General features: G+C 54.8%; 8 protein-coding genes and 1 non-coding gene across 9 annotated transcripts; 3 read left to right on the plus strand and 6 right to left on the minus strand.

The window, feature by feature from the left end:
• Nucleotides 1-265: 265 nt before the first annotated feature.
• M421DRAFT_422201 (uncharacterized protein) lies at nt 266-875 on the plus strand (the record flags this gene model as incomplete). The annotated part of the gene is made up of 1 exon (XM_033593090.1): nt 266-875. A coding segment is annotated over one exon (275 nt), but the record flags the coding sequence as incomplete, so codon positions are not given.
• Nucleotides 876-1,032: 157 nt separating this feature from the next.
• On the minus strand, nt 1,033-2,183 carry M421DRAFT_6529 (electron transfer flavo protein subunit alpha, mitochondrial precursor; the record flags this gene model as incomplete). Its single annotated transcript, XM_033596231.1, has 3 exons — nt 1,033-1,607; nt 1,674-1,842; nt 1,896-2,183. 3 exons carry the CDS (start codon nt 2,181-2,183, stop codon nt 1,033-1,035), a joined length of 1,032 nt encoding a protein of 343 aa, XP_033447220.1.
• A 402-nt stretch (nt 2,184-2,585) lies between these two features.
• Nucleotides 2,586-5,409, plus strand: M421DRAFT_422203 (SWIRM-domain-containing protein). Its single transcript, XM_033593091.1, has 3 exons — nt 2,586-2,939; nt 3,006-3,583; nt 3,637-5,409. Exons 1-3 carry the CDS (start codon nt 2,858-2,860, stop codon nt 5,218-5,220), a joined length of 2,244 nt encoding a protein of 747 aa, XP_033447221.1. The 5' UTR covers nt 2,586-2,857; the 3' UTR covers nt 5,221-5,409.
• M421DRAFT_187653 (uncharacterized protein) lies at nt 5,264-5,584 on the minus strand. Its single transcript, XM_033587960.1, has one exon. The coding sequence runs from the start codon at nt 5,529-5,531 to the stop codon at nt 5,307-5,309; it is 225 nt and encodes a 74-aa protein (XP_033447222.1). The 5' UTR covers nt 5,532-5,584; the 3' UTR covers nt 5,264-5,306.
• A 110-nt stretch (nt 5,585-5,694) lies between these two features.
• On the plus strand, nt 5,695-7,155 carry M421DRAFT_422204 (uncharacterized protein). The gene is made up of 3 exons (XM_033593092.1): nt 5,695-5,987; nt 6,041-6,446; nt 6,523-7,155. Exons 1-3 carry the CDS (start codon nt 5,765-5,767, stop codon nt 6,830-6,832), a joined length of 939 nt encoding a protein of 312 aa, XP_033447223.1. The 5' UTR covers nt 5,695-5,764; the 3' UTR covers nt 6,833-7,155.
• Nucleotides 7,156-7,260: 105 nt separating this feature from the next.
• Nucleotides 7,261-7,343, minus strand: M421DRAFT_t87. Its single transcript has one exon. It is a non-coding gene; the product is annotated as a tRNA-Val (tRNA).
• Nucleotides 7,344-7,668: 325 nt separating this feature from the next.
• Nucleotides 7,669-9,178, minus strand: M421DRAFT_66249 (FAD-binding domain-containing protein; the record flags this gene model as incomplete). The annotated part of the gene is made up of 3 exons (XM_033596305.1): nt 7,669-8,606; nt 8,650-8,923; nt 8,972-9,178. 3 exons carry the CDS (start codon nt 9,176-9,178, stop codon nt 7,669-7,671), a joined length of 1,419 nt encoding a protein of 472 aa, XP_033447224.1.
• Nucleotides 9,179-10,070: 892 nt separating this feature from the next.
• M421DRAFT_188088 (uncharacterized protein) lies at nt 10,071-12,048 on the minus strand. The gene is made up of 6 exons (XM_033587962.1): nt 11,402-12,048; nt 11,316-11,352; nt 11,175-11,266; nt 10,873-11,127; nt 10,665-10,783; nt 10,071-10,617 (listed from the first exon to the last, which is right to left on the minus strand). The coding sequence occupies exons 1-6, from the start codon at nt 11,546-11,548 to the stop codon at nt 10,197-10,199; spliced, it is 1,071 nt and encodes a 356-aa protein (XP_033447225.1). The 5' UTR covers nt 11,549-12,048; the 3' UTR covers nt 10,071-10,196.
• Nucleotides 12,049-18,618: 6,570 nt separating this feature from the next.
• On the minus strand, nt 18,619-19,217 carry M421DRAFT_394675 (uncharacterized protein; the record flags this gene model as incomplete). Its single annotated transcript, XM_033590071.1, has 2 exons — nt 18,619-18,935; nt 19,002-19,217. Coding segments are annotated over 2 exons (300 nt in total), but the record flags the coding sequence as incomplete, so codon positions are not given.
• Between the last annotated feature and the right edge of the window lie 1,586 nt (nt 19,218-20,803).

The raw sequence follows: 20,803 nt of genomic DNA on the forward strand, positions 1-20,803 counted from the left end.
ATTGAGGAGAGGTTTGCCAGAGGGCCTAGTGCTGCGGCGAGCAGAGGGATGCCGGTTGAGGCGAACCACCAGCTTGTGTCGCCGTCGGTCCACTTGTGCCATATCTTCCAGCGTCTTGATCTGTGGCCGGCATCCGAAGAGCCCCTGGGGGCGACTCGGACAGGTTCTTGGATGTGCACGTGTTGCTGCTGTGGCGCTGTGGCGTCACTGCTCGCGGAAGTGCGCGGCTTCTCCGCTTCAGCGTCTTGTGATGCCAATGTGGATGTCATGGTAGATGTTCGTCAACCATTATGCTTTCGACTGTGTTGGGTTTCCGTCGCAGAAGCTCAAGACATATCCAGAAGAGAGCAAAGTCGAACACCAGAAGTCGAACACCACAAGGCCAGTGGTCGCGCACAACGCCCGCAAAACGACCGTCCAAACAACAAAGACGAAACGATATGGGGTCAAGCCGAGTCTGCCTCTAGTTCAGCTACTGTAGATCCGGTTGATCTGGTGGCTGAGCCGGGGGGTTTACAGGTGCTGAGCAATCGACGCTAGGGCGGAGCGGGACTACGGACTTGGACGGCCTTGTCCTTGTGGGAAGGCTTACGGGCTGGATGGGAACAGGACGTTGGCACGTATCAGGGAGGACGGGAGAAGATGGAAGCATTGTGTCTGTCGAGGCCGGGTATCGTTCTGCGAGGTGTGATGGTGCTAGTGGGGTGTGCAGGGAAGGTACGTCGCCGAATGCGCTAGCCTGACCGTGTCATATGCGGACATATTGGAATGAGACCAGGAGGGCCTGGCTGTGAAGCGTGTCGGCTGCAGGTGGCGGAGATTCGATTTGAAGCTTTACATTTGAACGCATGTCTGCCGCAGGTGGCGGAGAGTCGATCTGAAGATTTACATGTGAACGCATGTCTGCTGCAGGTGGCGGAGATTCGATTTGAAGATTTACATGTGAACGCATGTCTGCTGCAGGTGGCGGAGAGGCGATTTGAAGATTTACATTGAAATGTATACAGATTGCTGGTATCAGCGACGTCACAACTACTGCTTCAGCTTCTCTGTCAGCTCGGGCACCTTGTCGAACAAATCGCCTACCAGGCCAACGTCTGCGACCTGGAAGATGGGGGCATCGGGGTCCTTGTTGATGGCAGCAATGACCTTGCTGTCCTTCATGCCAGCCAAGTGCTGGATGGCGCCCGAGATGCCGGCGCAGAGGTACAGCTGCGGCGCAACGTTCTTCCCCGTCTGTCCGACCTGCAAGCTGTTGTCGGCGAAGCCACTGTCGACGGCGGCTCGCGACGCGCCAATGGCGGCGCCCAGGGCGTCGGCCAGAGGGGGCATCAGCTTGTCGAACTCGGCCTTGGACTTCAGTCCACGGCCACCAGAGACGACCCTGCTTGCAGAGCCGAGATCGGGACGGTCAGACTTGGCGAGGTCCTCGGACAGCCACTCGGTCGGGCACTCGGCCCTGGGATCTGTGCCCTCCTCGAGCGTAGCAGAGCCGCCTTCTGTCTCGGGGGCGGGGAAGGCAGTGCCGCGGACGGTGATGATCTTGGTGGCGTCGCTGGACTGGACGGTCATGATGGCGTTGCCGGCGTAGATGGGGCGGACGAATGCTGCGAGCGCGTCAGTCTCAGGCGTGCGTCAGTCTCAGGCGTGCGTCGGGCCTGTCCGCCACTCACTGTCCTCGCTCTCGATGGCGGTGATGTCGGAGATTTGCTGGACATCGAGCAGAGCGGCGACACGGGGCATCAGGTTCTTGCCAAACGCCGAGTGGCCGGTCAGGACGTGTGTGTACCCGCCCTTCTTGATGTTCTCGATCAGGAGCGGCGCCCAGTTCTCGGCCAGGCCCTACAGTCACTGTCAGCCCACGCAGCCAGCGCGCCCGTCTCCGCCAAGCTGACCTTGTCGTATGCCGCATTGTCGACGTAGATGACCTTGTCGATGCCCACTGCCTTGCCGGCGGCCTCTGCGACGGCCTTGCCCCCACTTCCGGCGACAAAGGCCGTAATCGAGCCGCCGAGCTTGGTCCCGGCTGTGATGGCGGCGAGCGAGGCGACGTTGAGCGTGCCCTCCTTGGCCTCGAGCACGGCGAGTGTCGAGGCCAGCCGCGCCCAGGCGGCGTGCGACTGCGTGTGGCGGAGCTGTGCACGAGCGGATCGGAGCACCGAGGTGCGAGCGGCGGCGAACATGACGGGCAGGTCTCTTTTCCGGTCTCGTTTCGTTTGCTCGTTTTGTCTCGTTTGGTTTGCTCGTTTTGTCTTGTTCAACTTGCTCGTTGTCTTGTTCAACTTGCTCGTTGTCTTGTTCAATTCGCTCGTTTTGTCTTGTTCAGTTTGCTCGTTTTGTCTTGTTTAGTTTGCTCGTTTTGCCTTGTTTAGTTCGCTCGTTGTCTTGTTCGATTCGCTCGTTGTCTTGTTCAATTCGCTCGTTCTGTCCCTTTCGGTTCCTGCTCGTGCCCGGCGCTGTGGGGTCTCGTGTGGTGGGAGGGAAGTGTAGAGGCCAATCGTGGCAAGCCTCGGCCTGGCCTGGCAGGCTCAAGACAGGCCTCCGTGAACCGGCGCTAGCCTGCGATGCAAGCAGGCTCGCCGTCACGTGACCCGGTCCACCCGCGTCCAACTGTCCAACGGTCCGCTGCGCATCGCGAACATCAAGTTTAGACGCGACGACGACGACGCCATCGCATCCCCGACGTCCCCACATTCATTTGCTGCCGCCCACCCCCGCCACGCAGCGCAGAGTGCTCGTAGAAGCTGTGCGACTTGAATTCCCCTGCCGCCCGCCGCGCGCCCGCCCAATCTGCGCCGTCGCGTCTCTCGTCTGCCCGCCGCGAGCCTTTCCTTCCCGCTTCCTTCCCTCCACAGCCATGTCCGACGACGCGACAGCAAGCGCGCCTGCGCAGGACACCTCGCTCGAGGACACGGCGCCCGCCAGTGCGCTGGACCAAGGTACGTCGCACTGACTGCAGCGCCATTGCAGCGCCGCACCGCCGCACATGCCAACGCGACCCGCAGACACCCACATGCTCGAAGAGCCCGAGCCCACAGCAAAGGAGTCGTCGCGCGAACCCTCAGCCGCGACGCCCGCGCCCGTCTCGCACAAACCGCTCGACGCGCCCGACGGCCCGCGCCCCGACGGCGAGGACGCCGACGGCCAGGACGACGAGGACATGGGCGGCCTGGACGACCCCAAAAAGGACAAGGACGCGGAGGGCGAGGGCGAGGGCGAGGGCGATGCCCCCGAGCCGGCCGACGCCGAGGCGGCCGCAAAGGCTGACCTGCAGGCGGCCGCGCGCTCGCACTTTGTCGCGCAGACGTATGCGACCATTATCCCCAGCTACGCGACGTGGTTCGACATGCGCTACATCGACTACCGCGAGCGCAAGGCGCTGCCCGAGTTCTTCAACGGCCGCAACCGCAGCAAGACGCCCGCCGTCTACCGCGACTACCGCGACTTCATGATCAACACGTACCGCCTGAACCCGGCCGAGTACCTGACCGTCACGGCGTGCCGCCGCAACCTGGCCGGCGACGTCTGCGCCATCATGCGCGTGCACGCCTTCCTCGAGCAGTGGGGGCTGATCAACTACCAGGCGAGTGCCCGCGACCGCCCACCCGCATATCGTCTGCGACTAACGCGCCACAGGTCGACCCGCAGGAGCGCCCGTCCAACATTGGGCCCCCGTTCACCGGCCACTTCCGCGTCACCGTCGACACCCCGCGCGGCCTGCAGCCCTTCCAGCCCGGGCCCGGGGCCAAGCTCGTCGAGGGCAAGCCGACGGCGGCGACGGACCGGGCGGCCAGCGCGCAGCCGACGGCAAAGGCCGAGACCCGCTCGCTGGCGGGTCGCAACATCTACGAGGCCAACGGCAAGGAGGCGTCGGCAGAGCCCCGAGACAAGGCGGCGAACGGCGAGGGCGCTGCAAACGGCGGCCCGCCCGACGTCAAGGACCTCGAGGCGGCGACCAAAGAGGCGGCCAAGGTCATCAACTGCTTCAGCTGCGGCGTCGAGTGCACCCGCGTGCACTTCCACGAGGCGAAGCCGTCGGAGCAGCCCGGCCAGACCAAGACGGTCGGCGGCCTGAAGCGCGATCTCTGTCCCCGCTGCTTCGTCGAGGGCAACTTCCCCGCCGGCACGTCGTCGGCCGACTTTGCCAAGGTGTCGAACCCAGAGCGCTCGGCCGCGTCCGAGTCAGAGGAGAAGTGGACCGAGGAGGAGACGCTGCTGCTCCTCGAGGGCCTGGAGGAGTTTGACGAGGACTGGAACCGGGTCGCCGACCACGTGTCGACCAAGACGCGCGAGCAGTGTGTCATGAAGTTCCTGCAGCTCGAGATTGAGGACAGGTACATGGAGGCCGACGTGCCCCAGGGCGATGGCGCTGCCGCTGCCGCTGCCGCTGCCGCCACCCCCTCGGCCAAGTTCCTGCGCGACCTGGACTACCTCAGCGAGGGCCGCACGCCCCTTCACCACGCAGACAACCCCATCCTGAGCGTCGTCAGCTTCCTCGCCGGCCTGGCGCCCGCCAACGTCACCGAGGCCGCCGTCGCATCTGGCCGCAGCGTGGGCGAGATGAAGCGCATCCTCCAGGAGAAGATCAACAAGGCGCCCGTTGCAGCCTCGGAAAAGGGCAAAGAAAAGGAAGGCGCGGAGCCGGCGGCGCCCGCGACAGGCGGCTCGGACGTCAAGCCCGAGGCCAACGACGCCATGGAGGTCGACACGAGCCAGGACCTCACAGTCGCCGCCAAGGACGCATCGCCCGACGGCAACCCGCTCGTCACGCTCCCCTTTGCCCTCTCGGCCGCTCGCGCCTCCGCGCTCGCCTCGCACGAAGAGCGCCACATGACGCGCCTCGTCTCGGGCTCGGTCAACCTGCAGCTGCAGAAGCTGCAGCTCAAGCTCGCGCACTTTTCCGACTTTGAGAAGCTGCTCTCAGCCGAGCGCCGCGATCTGCAGCGCCGCCGCCAGCAGCTCTTCATGGACCGCCTCAACTTCCAGCGCCGCGTGCGCGCGCTCGAGGACGCGACCAAGAAGATTGGCTCCGGCATGCAGGGCCAGGGCCTGCCCGGGTCGATGAGCAACGAGGACGCCATGGCGGCCCTCGCCGACGCCATTCGCGCGTTTGGCGTGGCCAAGGGCGAGGACAGCGTCGGTGTCAAGCACGACAGCGTCGACGCAGGGGCGCAGCCTGTCGCCGAGGGCGCCGAGGGCTTTGCAAAATTGGACATCTGAGCGCCCTGTCGCGGAGACGGAATGGTGTTTTGGCGCTGCACTTTATGACGAGACTTTGTTCGGTTCTTTGCGTCTCGTGCATTGGTTTAGGTGTATCGAATAGCAGCCGTAGAATTAGGGCGTGGGGTGCTGCGTGTACAAAGGTGTGATTCCTCAATGTACCATTGTGCTGTTCCATGGAAATGGTGCTGTTCCATGAGCATTGTGCTGTTCCATGAGCATTGTGCTGTTCCATGAGCATTGTGCTGTTCCGTGAACATGGTGCTGTTCCATGGAAATGGTGCTGTTCCATGAACATTGTGCTGTTCCATCTACACGGTGCTGTTCCATCTACATGGCGTCGGACTTGTCTCTGCTTGATCACTCCCTGTTCACTGCTGCTGTGCCTACCATGTGCTTCCCAGCCGCACGGACCAGTCGCTCGCCGGCTTAGCAATGCAGCTCCGAGAAGCGCCGCAACTTTTCGATCGGTGACGACGAACCGCGACACCACGGCTACCACCACACTTGTCTCCTTTCTTCGGTCGTTTCTTACCGAGTCGCCATGTTCCGGACTGCTCCTCGATTAATTGCCCCCCGAGGTCTCCCTCAGGGCGCCCTGCGCATCCCACGCGCCACCACCTCGCTCCCCGCCCGTCGATTCATCAGCACAGCGCCCCCCGCGCAAAAGCGCCGGAGCTGGAAGAGCCTGGTAGCGCGCCTCGGACTCGCGGGCGCGATAATATACTACTACAACACCACCGACGTCTTCGGCGACGACCCGCGACGTACGCTCCGCCCCGCCCCGGCCGCAGGCAAGAGTCGCTGCTAACTCGCGCAGGCCTCGCACCCGTGCATGCCCGCTCGTCGACGGAGGAAACCGAGCCTGGCAGCTTGCCCACCATCGAGTCCATTGCCGCCGAGCGCGCCCAGCGCAGAGCCGTACAGCAGCACCTCGAGCTGCAGCGCGAGAAGGAAGCGGCGCGGCAGCAGGAGCAGCCGCAGCGATCCGGCGACGATGGCGCGGCGCAGGACGGCGGTGCTCCCGCAGGCGGCGTGGAGGGCCTCGAGGCCGAGGCCGACCAGCAGGGTGCTTTCAACCCCGAGACGGGCGAGATCAACTGGGACTGTCCGTGTCTGGGCGGCATGGCGACGGGGCCGTGCGGCGACGAGTTCAAGGCTGCATTTAGCTGCTTTGTGTTCAGCAAGGAGGAGCCCAAGGGCGTGGATTGCATTGAGAAGTTCAAGTATGTCACGGATTGTGGGCCTGGGGAGGGGACAGGACGGCTATCGCATGGGACATAAAGAGCTGACACCGACCAGGGACATGCAGGGCTGCTTCCGCCAGTACCCCGAGATCTACGGCAGCGAAATCGACAACGACGACGACGACGATGACGACATGACCGCCGACGCCGCCGCCGACGTTGCCGTCCCCTCGTCCACATCCCCCGAGCCCGCGCTGTCCGGCGAGACCAACACCGCCACCGCTACGCCCGTCAACGCGCCCGTGAAGGATTCCAAGGGCAACACCGCGGGCCCCCACTCGGCAGAGAAGCTGGAGCAGAACAGGCGCGAGCTGGGCCTTGTGCCCGACAGCTACCGGCCCGACGAGAAGGATGTCAAGGGGTAGAGCGTAGCGAGTGCGAACTGTCTCAAGGCAGCTACGACAGGCGTTAGAAGTGGCTGTGAGAGATTGAGAGGGACTGAGCGGGGGTAAAGGACTACGGAACGAGAAGACTAGACACCAAAGGAGCGAAGAGCGCACATTGGAAGGAAAGACACGATTTGAGTTGTTGGAGTGTATTATATCGCATTGCATATCACTGCATCTAAAAGGCGGGCTGGTGTTGTAGGAGGTTACGTGCTCGATATGGATATGTACAACACCCTGTTCCGAATACCACACACACAACAAACAAATACACAACAAACACAACAAACACATACACGGCCATGCAAACTCCTCCCATCTCGCCCCTCTGCAAGCAACCTCTCGTCCCACAGACGCACGTCACAACACGCACCAAGCATACTGGACAGCGTGCAAAAAAATCAACTTGATTCGACCCAGACTTGAACTGGAGACCTTCAGTGTGCTAACAATGTTAGACTGACGTGATAACCAACTACACCATCGAACCTCACGTGATCTGTGAATATTCCTGGACCAAGTTGGAATATGTAGCTACCACAAAGTGGTGGAAGGCGGTGTGCCAGGAACGTCAAGTCTCTTCGCTGGATATTCCGGGGGCAAAGGGAGCGAGAGGATCCTATGCGGGCCCGGAAGCATATCGAGGCGTCGACCCACAGCCGTGCCGAACAGCTCACGTGATCCGCAGTCGCCGCTACGCGTATATTACACCGACACCATCACGCGCTCGCCGGGAAAGTATAGCAGATGTATTAAGATGCCAAATTTTTTTGCACCGGAATGCAAGACTCCGCGCTCCGCGCTCGTAAGCCAATCTATTTGATGGCAAACCACTGCCGGAACAGCCCCTTCGGATCCCACTCCTTCTTCAGCTGGCGCAGCCGCGGCAAGCTGTCGCCGTAGATAGCCTCCAGCGTCTCGTCGCCGTGCGCGAAATTCGCGTACGTCGGGTTGCGCGTCGCATCCGGCGTATCGCTCCAGATATCCCTGACGCTCTTGCCGAAATCAAGTGCCTCTGCATCCAGAGCTGTTTCATTGTACCACGGGATAACAATCGCCTGTGCGAACGCCGCGTTGCGCAGCGCTGGGTTTAGCGCCACGGTGCCTGGAGTCTGTTGGCGGGCGTGCGTTAGGTTGTAGCGCTCGATTAGGATCGCGCTGTTTGGTCCCTTGGCCTGGAAGGTTTTGTATAGGTCCCAGATCTGCGGCCAGGTGGACGGCTGCATGCCGGTGATCATCGTGCTGTAGGCTGGTTTTCGGCCGCCGCGCTCGCAGAACGCAATGTTGGCGTCGTTCCAGTTTAGATATGGCTCGACGCCGCTGGACTCGCTGCTGGGGCCCAGATCGTACAGCGACGCAAAGGCCGCTCGGCCCGTTTCGTTGGTGCCCTTGCGTAGGAAGCCGGTGACGAGCACCGAGGGCTCGTTGAGCGGTGGCCCCGAGCTGGTTAGCACGAGGTAGACGCGTTGCAAGGGGAGGAGGGGCAAGTCCTGGATTGCCTGTGCGACCTGCGGCAGCTTGGCGGGATCGAAGAAGAGGTTGTTTATCCAGGCTGAGCGGTCCAGGGCCGTGGCGGGCAAGGCGGTGACGTTTGCAGATACTACGATGCCGAAGTTTGGGCCTGCGCCGCGGAGCGCCCAGAAGAGGTCGGGGTGGGACGTCTTGGAGGCGGTTACGATGCTGCCGTTGGAGGTGACGACGCGGAGGGAGATGAGATTGTCGACGCCGAAACCGACCTCGCCGATGAGGTTGCCTGGAGGGTTAGCTGAGGCGGACTGGACGAGGACAAGACGTACCATAGCCACCGCCTAGGTAGGCGCCGAGTGAACCGACGCAGTTGCAGTTGCCGGTCAGGACGAGAGCGCCGGCAGCATCTGCGGCTGCGATTGTGTCGCTGATACTTGCACCACCGCCAATGGTTGCTGTCTTCTTATCCTCCGCGATAGTGACGGCGTTGAGTCCAGCGAGGTTGATCAGCACACCGTCGCTTCCAAGGTTGAAGGTATTTGCCCATGCTACGCCGCCGTTCTGAGCCAGCAACGGAATGTTCTGCTCATTGCAGTACTTGACCTGAGAAGTATAAGTTGGAAGTCTTTATTCTATTCCGTGTACACGTACGACCACAGCGACATCATTCTCCGATGTGACGTTGACCACAACGGACGGATTCGGTGCATTGTAGTCACTCCATCTTGCCTGCAGCTCAACCGACACAGATGAGGACGCCGACACCAGAGCTACAAGGTCTCGCGCTATTGTCGGCGCTTTGATGGTAAGCGCTGCCACTGAGGACAGCGAAGATAAGAATACGATGAGGCCTTTCATCGTGAAGTAAGAGAGATATGACAGTCCTCCACACTGAAGATCTCTCAACTATTTATGACTACTCGCCATCATCAGTGTATGTTCTGCCCGACGAGAGTGCATACGAGTGTTAATAACTGACGTGCAGGGGTTAAGTCGTGACAGATATCCAAAGCCAGTAAGCAACGTGCAACCAGCCGTGCGATTCGTCAGCGGGTACAACTGCAAACGGAAGCTGGACAGGTGCGGTCCAAGATCCGGCAGTGCTGCTAGTAGTGCGTGAATTGCAGGCTATTTGAGGGAAGTCCGCCATTGTCGATACATGCACTCCTGGATCCGCCATCGTCCGGTGTATTCATTCCTCGATCCGTCGATAGAAAGGTCCGAAATGTGGATGTCCTTCCTATCTGGGCATCCATTTAACCCTTGTCAACGACCATGCTTGTACCAGTAAGCCAGCCAATTAGAGTCGCCAAGACGGAGCCTCATGCACGTGGGAGTGCTCGCTCGGCAGGATCATTTATTGCAGACGGAACGTGCCGAGCTGGATATTGAGTGCTCCGGAGGTGATCTACGTCACGGTTGCAGACGGCTTTGTTGGATAGTAAAACAGGAGGCCGTATGTCGCTTGTTGTCGTTTGAAAACCTGTAACAATCACTGACAGTAAGCCGGGACCAGCTAAGGCCCCTTGAAAAGAGAGCAGGGGGTGGGGGGCATAATAGCCACCTCCTGCCTCTACCTCCTTACTAAACCCTCCTCTTAGGGGTACCACTGCTGATGCCGTCATGATTTGTAACTGTCATTGGCCTATACGAGATGTGACAGTCGGCAGTCGTCATCCATTACTCTAGAAAGCCGTCCCTTAAACCATGCGTGATCTACATACGAGAATACAGATCCTACTCCATACAGTCGGGTGCACATCTTCGGACCGAGACTTCCTGAAAACGTCTTTCAGCCTGCCCCAACCGCATGCGCGGTGCGGCCATGTCCATGGTTGAGCCGAGTTCTAGTCGCCCGGAAGCTGCATCTTTACGTTCAAGTCAACGTCTGATGAATGGTGACCGCCTTCAGGATCCCTCGTTCGGCGGGTACCAACGGAATATCGGATGATTGCGAAGTCGCGTCGTTGTGTCGGGTAAGTTCTAACACCTCATCTAGTTCTTGGTACGGCTTACAGGGGCGGCCATAATTGACAGCGAAGCTGCTGTTCTTTGTACCCGTGAGCTTGGATGAACTGTAGGCGGAGCCATTGTGTGTTGTTGCGGGCCGAGGACGAAAGTGGAACCAGATCGGCCGTAAAGTTGGTAGACAGGCGCACACTATAGCTAGAGAGAGCTCAATGTTGGTCCAGAAGAAAACTGGTGCAGTGTAGTAGATGGTATCGTCCGGGTGCTTGATGTATTCTTTGGCAATGGCGTATGTTGCTATCACGCGCGTGACGCTCACAGCGCACACCCTAAACCATTAGTAAGGTTTCTGCGACTGCGAATCTTTTAGACTTACGCTGTCCCGAGCATGAGCATACCAATAACAGCCAGCTTCTTCTTCATGTCGAGCTTGATGCTCAAGACCATGGGTATTGGGAGCACGAGGATGACGAAGTCAGCAAGGACATCTGTGTACTACACGCTATCAGTGAGACTCCTGGAACATGTGCTGTCTGACACATATAGTTGAGCAGATAGTATTCATATGAAGGGAGGCAACCCACTAGGAGAGCCAGAAACATCGGTACAGTGCGTACACAGCTGTTTCCGTAGTACGGCTCGATGAATACTGTGATGGGGTAACATGTGAAGAGATGCGAGATTGTGAAGCTGACGGTCCAGCCGATGACGTATGCGAGAACGACGTAGACAACTGTCCGGAACTTTGGAGTGTCGAATATGTTCTTGTACATGACCAGAATGGAGGATTTCACGAGCCCGAGTCCAACAATCGAGATCATGTTCAGTGCGAACTTCGTCTGTACGCGATCAGTAGGGCCCCTGAACCATCAGGCTCGTAGCATACCTGTTCGAAAAGTATCAGTCCAGCGTCGTTCATGATTTGTGCTCCAGCTGCATTGACTTGATGATGTTGCCCAAGATGTCCATGTATTGCAGCTAAACGCTGGTCAGTGCTGATGAGCTCTCCTTTTACGGGTGCACTTACTTGTAAGCTGGAGTATGCAACAAGTCAACGAGACCAACTTTGATTACTTAGAGGGAACAGAAAATGGTTTATGGGTTGCGACTCACCAGCGCGCCCACGAGGAGGTAATCGTCCAAAGCAAGACGCTTCCCTATGATCTTTGCCCAAGCGCGGAGAGACATGAACGTGAGCGGCAGTATCATGAAAGCCACGGACAGACCGATCATGCCGCCTTTTGTGTAATCTTGCTTCATGCTGCTCGAGTGGTTGGCTATCTCTGAACGTCTTTTCACACTTGGCTCACCTCACACGATGTAGTGCTGCGACCATGAGATGATATACCTAAGGCTGTGGAGGGATACACATATGCCAGCACTGATACATAGATTGCAAACACTCCACTGCACTCTTGAGGTGACAAGGGTTGCAGTCCAAGGCTAGAAAGACTAATCAGGTGCAGACCCCCGAGTTGCATTTTTGAGCATCCCAGTAGGTAGGGTAGGTTGCAGTGCCAAAACATATATTTGGCTATTGCTGGGATGACGCTTGCAGTCGCGAGGTGCAAGGATGCTTGACACAGCCATGAAAGCTCGTAGTGACTGAACAGTGAAGATCCCTCGCGCCAAGCGTATATCATTTTGGTATAGTGTCCGGACAGGATCCGTTTGTGGCCGCTATCCGGGACGAATTCGGTCAGGCTGACTCAATAGAGCAGACGTGCCGGAGTACTATGGCACAGTAGACACCGACGGGGTATTACGCTCAGATTTTCGGCATAACGCCATTTGACCACCCGTATTAAGACCGAGTTGAATCTTGTCTGCGTGTCTCGAGACGGGCCGAGGAGAAGCGATCAACTCCTCGGTGAGAGATCAGAAGGGAAAATGATTGTGATGGCACCTATTGATAGCCTGCACGGCGAACACATCCAGACGATTCTTAAGTCCTGGTTGTATGCTGTAATCCGGGAGTTGCTTTCCTGTCTGTATCACGTCCGAACGCGGCCAATCGGATGCTACCGGCGCCGCTGTGTGCCATGTAGGGGCCTTGCAGCTCCGCTCATTACGCAGACGGGGACCAACGTACGCTGGGTATGATCAGTAGATCTTCGTTGATTGCGGCGTTTGAATCGTACCCTCGTATCAATCGAAGAATTTGTAGGATGCGAGACTTTACAGCGGATATAGAAATGGCACCCGCAGCTGCCCTCACCATTCGCAGGAACTAGATCCTCCGTACTTCTTTTGCATCCCGGCGTGCTGTTAGGTTTTCCAAAGCAAGGGACAGTTGCGATATGTGGGCTCTATCTCATGGATCCGGGCTCCAGAGCGCAAGAATTCAAACATGTGTAAGCCCAGAATGAGTGCCTACAGCAGGTCCGTAGGCTAGTCCGCTTTTCGTGGTCCACAGTGCGGTTGCGAGCGAGCTCTTGCACGGCCATGAACTGAGGAAGATCGTGAGCCTAAATAAGCGCAAAAAGTGATGGAAAAGTGTATAACGTGGTTTATCACCGAGCCGCCAGGTATCACCGAACCACCACCCCTCACCAACTTTTTTAGAGTCACTAACTATTACACAACTATTACGCTTAACCACAACACTGCACTAATACTTACAATTGCTACAATTACTCTTTAGAAGCAGCGCTATTATCTGCATCTAATATTTCTGCAGTGCAGGTGCGCAAATTGTGGCCAGTCTTGCTACAACGTCCGCAGTGCCTCTCTTTGCGCACCTTCTTCCTAGACTGTTCAGATACCTCACTACCACCACCGTCCTTCTTAGCTATTATATCCTGTACCTTACTAACTGTGAGAGCCTCCTCTGTCTAGATATACTTTCTTTTGCGACCACGCTGCGCTGTTAGAGCCTTAATAGCCTTCTTGTCACGGTTTGCGTGTCTCTTGCCTCATAGGCAACCCGCGCCTCACCTTTGGTGAGAGGCGACTCCCTGTTTTGCACTAGCGCTGTTTACAGCCACCTATGTAGATATACCGTTCGTAGCTTCACACAATACAACCTCAGTTCAATCCTCAATTCCTTGCGCACTGCTTGCACTCACTGCAACAGTTATGAGCCTAGCTGCAACCTAGGATTGTTCTCACCTGCTGCTGCAATTGTCACTCTACTTGAGTCGCACGTTGCTATACCGCGTCTACCACAGCGCACCTGTTACCGCGTCCACCCACGACGCACATTGCCTGGATCTCTGCCTGGATCCATTCATACACGACTACAGCCTCTGCAATGGCTGCTGAGTCTGATCCCGCAGTGACGCGTGTCACTGTCATACTCAACACACCTGACGACTGGTTTACCTGGTTGTTCATCCGCCGAGACGTTGCCAACCGCCACGGTCTCTGGCAGTACATCAACCCTGATATAGCGAGGGAGCTGCTCCCTGCGCTGACTGAGGCTGCTGAGCCTCAACTCATAGACTACAAGGCTGGAGCTACCAGGCTCTCTGACCTGACTGCAGATGACCGAGAGTCCTATCAATGGGAATGCGATCGATGGGAGCGCTGCCGCTCTGAATACCACACCCAGAAGAAGGCCTTGGCTGACTTGAACACGGACATCAGCAAGACGATTGCTGTACGCCACATCCACCTAATCAAGGATCACGAGACACCCTACGACCGACTGGTCGCTCTTAAGAAGTTCCTTTGCCCAACTGACGCAACTCGCCGCCGCGAGCTTGCTGACAAGTACAACACTCTCAAGACTGCTCCACGAGCTGCAAAGAAGATCGAGCAATGGCTCACTGACTGGGTATACATCACCGCCCAAGGCAAATCAATCACGCTGCCGGAAACTGACGGCAACCGACCGCAAGAGGACTTTCTGATCGCCTGCAAGGCTCTGGATCAGGAATATGCTACGTCCTGCCTACGCGAGATCTTCAAACATGAAGCGCGTGGCACTACTGCAGAGATCTCATCTCTTGAGACATACGTCGCTGAGATGACCACATACCTACGCCGCACGAAGCCTCAATCTACAGGCCTGGCAGTCTCTGCTGCTGAGCTCAGAATCACGAAGCCAACTGAGACTCAATCAACTAGTCGCGGTCACCGTGACAGTGCACAATCAATTCCTACCTGCGTATGTGGGAAGCAGCATTGGTACACTGACTGCTTCATCCTGAATCCACGCCACCTGGCACGTCTGAAGACCTATCAGCCTGCAGATGAGGCTGTACGCAAGGTAGAGGAAGCGCGGAAGGACTCTAAGATTAACGCGCGCATTAAGACTACTCTTGCGAGATGGTTAACCTGCTAACCTCAGAACACTAGATCACTGCGAGTTAATGACAGCAAGCCACCTGTCAACACTGAAACGTTCGTGATATCAACTGGCCCATTGCTCAAGCCTCTGCACGACAGCCACAACAGCCACAACCGCCACAACAGTCACGACAGGCACAATCAAGTTGACCACAATGAGGAGGTTGTTATTGCTATTGACGCTCACACTGAGCCTACAGGATCTCTTACAACAATGGCTGTCGATGAAATCACTCAGACTGAATTACGCAATTGATGGATTGTTGATCCAGGATCCAATACGCACGTCGTCAACACAGAGGCATGGAAGGGCTGGAGGAGGACGAGTGACAATCCACAACGTCGTTCTATCAACGCTGGCAATACCTGTATCCTCATCACCGCGTGGGGAACGATGGAACTCGTCGTCCGTACACCACATGGACAGCTAAAGCTGGAGCTAACGCACGTCGCGTACGTCGAAGGCTTCCTTACAAGCGTCTTAGGACTCGCACGCTGCCGTACAGAGTCAATCCACTTCAACTCCGGCCGCGACGTCCTCTACATGCGACAGACATTGAACGTTATCGCACAACTTGAATACAATGGAGGACACTGGCTGATTGATGCTGAGCCATCACGCCGACCACTGCTGTCGCTTCTCAACACACCGCTGAGTATGTTTGGGGCATCATATCGCCCGTCGTACGCGCCAAAGCCTGCCAACGTCGTTGATCGACGCGCTGCTCATCAAATTTGGGGCCACCCAGGTTGAAAGGCAGTCGACCAGCTTGAATCAAACGTCACTGGCGTCCAACTGACAGGAGACCACATAGACTGTCTCTGCCAGACCTGCACCGAAGCTCAAATGACTCACATCATCTCCAGACGCCCGGCTGAGAGCCGCGCACAACGACTGTTCTTTCGAATTGCAATAGACTTGATCTACATCATCCCTGTGGGAGAGGAGTGTATCGACGGCAGCAAGTACGCCCTACACTCTATAGACGAGTACTCGAAGTGGCATGAGATCGCCACAATCAAGCGAAAGGATAAGCCAACACTTACTCGTTGGTTCATGGCCTTGATCCGTCAAATCCAACGTGTGTACAACGCGGACGTAGTCGCCATCCAATGCAACAACAAGAAAGGATTTGGCAACGATCTTATCAACACTACAGAAGAGCTGGGCATGCTATACGAGCCAGCCCCAGCTGGCACAAAGGAACCAAATGGGCTTATTGAACGCGCAGGCGGAGTCCTTACGCAGCGAGCTCGCGCTATGCGCATACACGCCAACCTGCCCAAGAACCTATCACAGGAGATGTATCGCACCGCCGCGTACATCCTCAATCGTACGCCAACTGAAGCACTAGGCTGGAAGACGCCGTACGAGGTTGTATGGGGACGAAAGCCACTCGTCGCTCATATGAGGCCTATTGGCTGTCGCGCCTATGTCTACAACCGCGACCTGAGAGCTGCCGACAAGCTTGAATCGCGTACTCTCATCAGCCACCTTGTTGGCTACCAAGGCACTAATATCTTCCGCATATGGCTGCCTACAAAAGACACTGTTATTGTCACACGCGACGTCGTATTCGAACCTACGCTATTCTTTGATAGAATAGATGGCTACGCCTCTACACCAGTGATCAAGGAGGTGATCGAGCTACTCGAATATCCAGAGATGCCGCAGGATGATGATGTCAGCATCGACGACCTGCTGACCGCGCGCCAACGCAGCCGCCAAACAACACCTGTGACCTCAGCTCCGACAGCTGGAGGCTCCCAGTTGGGGGGTGAGATGGCTGACGACGCACTCGAATCTGACGACACACTGCTAACCTCTACATTACCTGAGGAGGACACAATACACATGGTTCCTAAGGGCTACCGCTGACAAGGCGAGAAAGCGCCACGGGACATTAATCTTGATCTAACTAACACAAACCTGATTGTCTTGGGCAAGCGCAATTGAAAGCTAAGGGATCTGAACAACTTTGCAGTACAGATCTACGCAGCGAGGATAGGACCTGAGCCTCTTGTTGATTACCTGCGAGCGTTCTTAACCAAGATCCTCTCTAACAGAGCCTTAGCCAGCGCAGATGAAGTACCACGAATCCATCAGTCACAGCTGCCGCCTCTGCCAAAGTCAGAAAACTGTCTTGATACACACATGTTCGGCAATTAATTCCAACGTGCTATGGAGATTGAATGGCGAGATCTACGCGCCAAAGGCGTCTTTAGACAGACAGAGCAATCAAAGGCTACTATAGATAGTAAGGTACTGCTGCTAATATAGGTCTTTACTTACAAGACAGATAAAGATGGATATCTCTCACAGTTTAAGGCTCGACTTGTTGTCTAAGGAGACCTCTAAGCTCCAATAGACAACACATACGCTGCTACACTTGCTATCCGCAACTTTCGCGCTCTTATTGCAATCGCTAATTACTTTAATCTTGAACTAAAGCAGTACAACGTCCCTACTGCCTTCTTGAACGCAAAAACCAACCGCAAGCTATATGCTGAAACGCCTGAGGCCTTCCGCCATACCGAAGGCGAGATCATGCTGGTGCTCCGCGCCCTGTACGGCCTGAAGGAGTCACCAATCCTATGGTACAATGAGCTACGTCAACAGCTTGTAAAACTAGGCCTAAAGCCAGTTAACGGCTTCCCATGCCTATATACAAGCTGCTAGCTTATCATATTTGTCTACATTGACGACATTGTTATGGCGTTTCATCAATTAAACGCCTATCACCACTAGTCCTTTGAGAAGGATCTAGTAGACCTATACAATATTAAAGCAATAGGAGACCTTACCTGGTTTCTTGGTATCCACATTGTCCGCGACTGAGCTCTGCACAAGACCTGGCTAGTCCAAGACGCTTTTATTGACAAGGTGTGCGCTTGATTTAGCATTGAGGCTGTGGGCAAGGCTCCAGACGTCCCACTGACGGAGAACTAGCTGCCACAGTCTACTGAGGAGACTGATACTGCTTGTACGAAGCTCTACCAGCAGCTTGTTGGTTCTCTTGCATACATCGCTGTCTGGGGTAGACCTGACGTCGCCCGAACGCACGTTGTCTTTGCCTGCCACCTCATCAACCCAGGACAGTCTCACATCTCAAAGATCCGCCAGACCTGGCGCTACCTGCTCAGCACGAAGGCTCTCGCCCTTGAAGCTTCTGCCAGCGCGCACGACATGGCTGAGTATCTCACTAACGATCCTACATACCGCGATCCTCTCTTCTTTGGATCATCTAATGCCTCGTACGCTGACGAGCCTGAGACTCGCTAGAGCTCTTAGGGATACGCCTTCAAATTTAGAGGACTTATAATTAACTAGAAATTAACTGTCTAGCGCACAGTCACAAAATTAACCACAGAGTCTGAATTGCTCTTGCTCTCCCTCGCAGCCTTGCAGATAGAAGAGTGGATGCGTTTCTTTGCTGGCATCAACCTCACGCTTAACTATATACCTATAATCTAGTGCAACAACTAGCAGACTGTCTGTATTGTCACAAAGGAGCATAACAAGCTTCACACAAAAGTTAAACACGTTAATATCTATTAGCTCTAGATCTAACAGGAGGTCACTGCCTCACGTATTAATGTTAAATAGGTACCTACTAATTACATGCCTGCTGACAGACTCACGAAGATTCTACCTAAGCAGAAGTTTGCTGAGTTTATCTGCCAACTTAGTCTTGTTAACATTACTAAGCGCCTAAAGGGCCTACGTCAGGCTGACAACAATAACATTGATGCTATCTATCACCTACTAAATCAACACTAATTAGCTATTGTTAACTCCCTGCTGTTAAGCCTATGGTAGCTAGGGGGTGTGTCATGGTTTGCGTGTCTCTTGCCTCATAGGCAACCCGCGCCTCACCTTTGGTGAGAGGCAACTCCCTGTTTTGCACTAGCGCTGTTTACAGCCACCTATGTAGATATACCATTTGTAGCTTCACACAATACAACCTCAGTTCAATCCTCAATTCCTTGCGCACTGCTTGCACTCACTGCGACACTTCTTTATGCTATCTATTTCCCTTCTCTACAACACGTTGGCATAGTCTATCTGCGCAACCCCTCTAGCAAGCAAGTCAAGTGATTTTATAATAGGAGACAGGGGCGAATCTCTGTGCAATCGCATGCGCTCATAGATATACAACGTTTGTGACTTAACCTCCTTTGCGCTGGTTAGTGTTTTAGATTCCTATAGGGTAGTCTCTAGTAGTGGTGGTGTTGGCGTGCGAAGGACCACATCAAGCTTTAATAGCACTTACTCTAGGTTAAAAGGAACTAGTCCTGCGCCTCTAAAGCCTCTGTAGATATTGTCTTTTATAATAGCCTTGTAATAGGCTGTCTAGAAGCTAGTAAGGAAGAACTCTTTCTTAATTTATATCTTTAAGTATTATAACTAGGCGTTAACCTTAATTAAGTACGCCCTCTTTAAGGGGCTAAAACAGGCTACGTTAAGCAGCTGCAATAGGTGCAATAAGTGTAGGGGCATACACAAGGTAATAATCTTGTATTCTGCGCAGTATTCCTTAAACTCTGCAGAGTTGTAGCTCTTATAGCTATTAATAATAAGCAGATAGTAGGCGCTAATAGTACACTCTTTTGTAGACACATTAAAGTGCTTTAACTACTCTAGACTAAGCTTATTTATTATCTAGCTGTTCTTACTAGTTGTAATTACCTAATTACAAGGCAGATTAGGGTACTAGGTTGTAATTAGGACCTTGCCTTAGAAGATAATAAAGGGTGGGATAGCCTAGCTAGCAGCGCAGACACTGATGATGATTGTGACCTACTCCTAATTGCTAGGCTGGATATTCTTAGGGTTAGATTACTTCTCTAAGCCTGTAAACACTATCTTAGACCTAATTATGCCTATTATAAACCTAGTCTTATTAAAGTTGTAGGTATCTCTATCTAGGATTCTGTACTTCTCCTTTGTATTCCTAACTAGCTTAAACTAGGGCGTTATAACACGTGTATCTTTATTTAGGGCTTGTTAATAATTGTATAGTTGGCTATGTTAAAGCTTAATTTATTAGGTACGTGTGTTAAACCTATTTACCTAGAGCTTGCTAACAGGTCCTTCACTACGTGCAGCAAGCAGATTATTAGCTATATCTTGCACTATAGTCTTTGTTGCGCCTATTCCTTGCCTGTCTAGCTCAAGTATATAGTTAACTATTGCCTCCTCTTCTACCTTTGTTAGCTTCTTTAAATTAGCCTTGCAATTGCGTTGTGCAAGCCCTCCTGCGCGTTAGTCTCTTAATATTAATTAGGGAACACTAAAGGCCTTAGACACGTGATTTATACTGTTAGGCACAGTAGCTTTTGTAGCTTAGATAGCAAGGTATAGTGTACCTTTGTTATAGGGTAATTGCGCGTTGTGTTGTGATGGCATTGTAATAATTATTGTAATAGTCGCAAAATTGGCGAGGGGTGGCGGTTTGGTGATACCTGGCGGCTCGGTGATAAACCACGTTACCATAACGTACTTTACAAGCGAGCGACGCGTACAAGCGAGCGACGCGCCCCACCAACTTTGCCTGCCTCTTCCATCTCAACGTATAATGGCTCCACGCAACGTTACTCAATTGCCTTTAAATGAAGCAGATATTTAGCTTGCTATCTTATCTATCAACACTAAACAGATCTAGGGCAATTGTCCTGCTGCCACAATCTACAACGTTCCTGAAGCAACGCTCCGCCACTGACGCGCTGGCAGGCCCTCACGACGCGATTGCCAGCCCAACTCAAAGAAGCTTACCCAGCGCGAGGAGGAGGTGATCACAAGCTATATACTGGATCTAGATCAACGTGGATTTGCGCCTACGTACGCAGCTGTACGTGATATGGCTGATAAGCTGCTAGCTGCGCGCAGCGCAGGTCACGTCGGCGTCCACTGGCCACGCAACTTTGTCAAGCGTACAGACTCTCTCACAACGCGTTTCAACAGAGCGTACAACAGGCAGAGAGCTCTATGCAAGGACCCTGTTCTTATCCAAGACTGGTTCAGGCTCGTGGAGCAGACAAAGGCCAAGTACAGCATCTGTGATAAGGACGTCTATAACTTTGATAAGGCTGGCTTTATGATGGGCAAGATCACAACTTAGCTTGTTGTGACTAGATTAGAGAGGAGAGGCCGGCCAAAGGCTGTTCAGCCTGGTAATCGCGAGTGGGTAACAGCTATCGCTGCGATCAACGCTGCTGGCT

This window comes from Didymella exigua (genome assembly GCF_010094145.1).
Source record: "Didymella exigua CBS 183.55 unplaced genomic scaffold M421scaffold_19, whole genome shotgun sequence".
Classification (NCBI taxonomy): Eukaryota; Fungi; Ascomycota; class Dothideomycetes; order Pleosporales; family Didymellaceae; genus Didymella; species Didymella exigua.

Excerpts from the sequence above, each read along its gene's own strand:
- M421DRAFT_422203 (XM_033593091.1), top strand. The coding sequence starts at position 2,858 with ATGTCCGACGACGCGACAGCAAGCGCGCCTGCGCAGGACACCTCGCTC. Across the intron at positions 2,940-3,005 it reads CGCCAGTGCGCTGGACCAAG|ACACCCACATGCTCGAAGAG; the intron begins GTACGTCGCACT and ends CGCGACCCGCAG. Across the intron at positions 3,584-3,636 it reads GGGGGCTGATCAACTACCAG|GTCGACCCGCAGGAGCGCCC; the intron begins GCGAGTGCCCGC and ends AACGCGCCACAG.
- M421DRAFT_187653 (XM_033587960.1), bottom strand. The coding sequence starts at position 5,531 with ATGGAACAGCACAATGTTCATGGAACAGCACCATTTCCATGGAACAGC.
- M421DRAFT_422204 (XM_033593092.1), top strand. The coding sequence starts at position 5,765 with ATGTTCCGGACTGCTCCTCGATTAATTGCCCCCCGAGGTCTCCCTCAG. Across the intron at positions 5,988-6,040 it reads CTTCGGCGACGACCCGCGAC|GCCTCGCACCCGTGCATGCC; the intron begins GTACGCTCCGCC and ends TAACTCGCGCAG. Across the intron at positions 6,447-6,522 it reads GATTGCATTGAGAAGTTCAA|GGACATGCAGGGCTGCTTCC; the intron begins GTATGTCACGGA and ends GACACCGACCAG.
- M421DRAFT_188088 (XM_033587962.1), bottom strand. The coding sequence starts at position 11,548 with ATGAAGCAAGATTACACAAAAGGCGGCATGATCGGTCTGTCCGTGGCT. Across the intron at positions 11,128-11,174 it reads GACTGATACTTTTCGAACAG|ACGAAGTTCGCACTGAACAT; the intron begins GTATGCTACGAG and ends GATCGCGTACAG. Across the intron at positions 10,618-10,664 it reads ATGCTCATGCTCGGGACAGC|GGTGTGCGCTGTGAGCGTCA; the intron begins GTAAGTCTAAAA and ends CTAATGGTTTAG.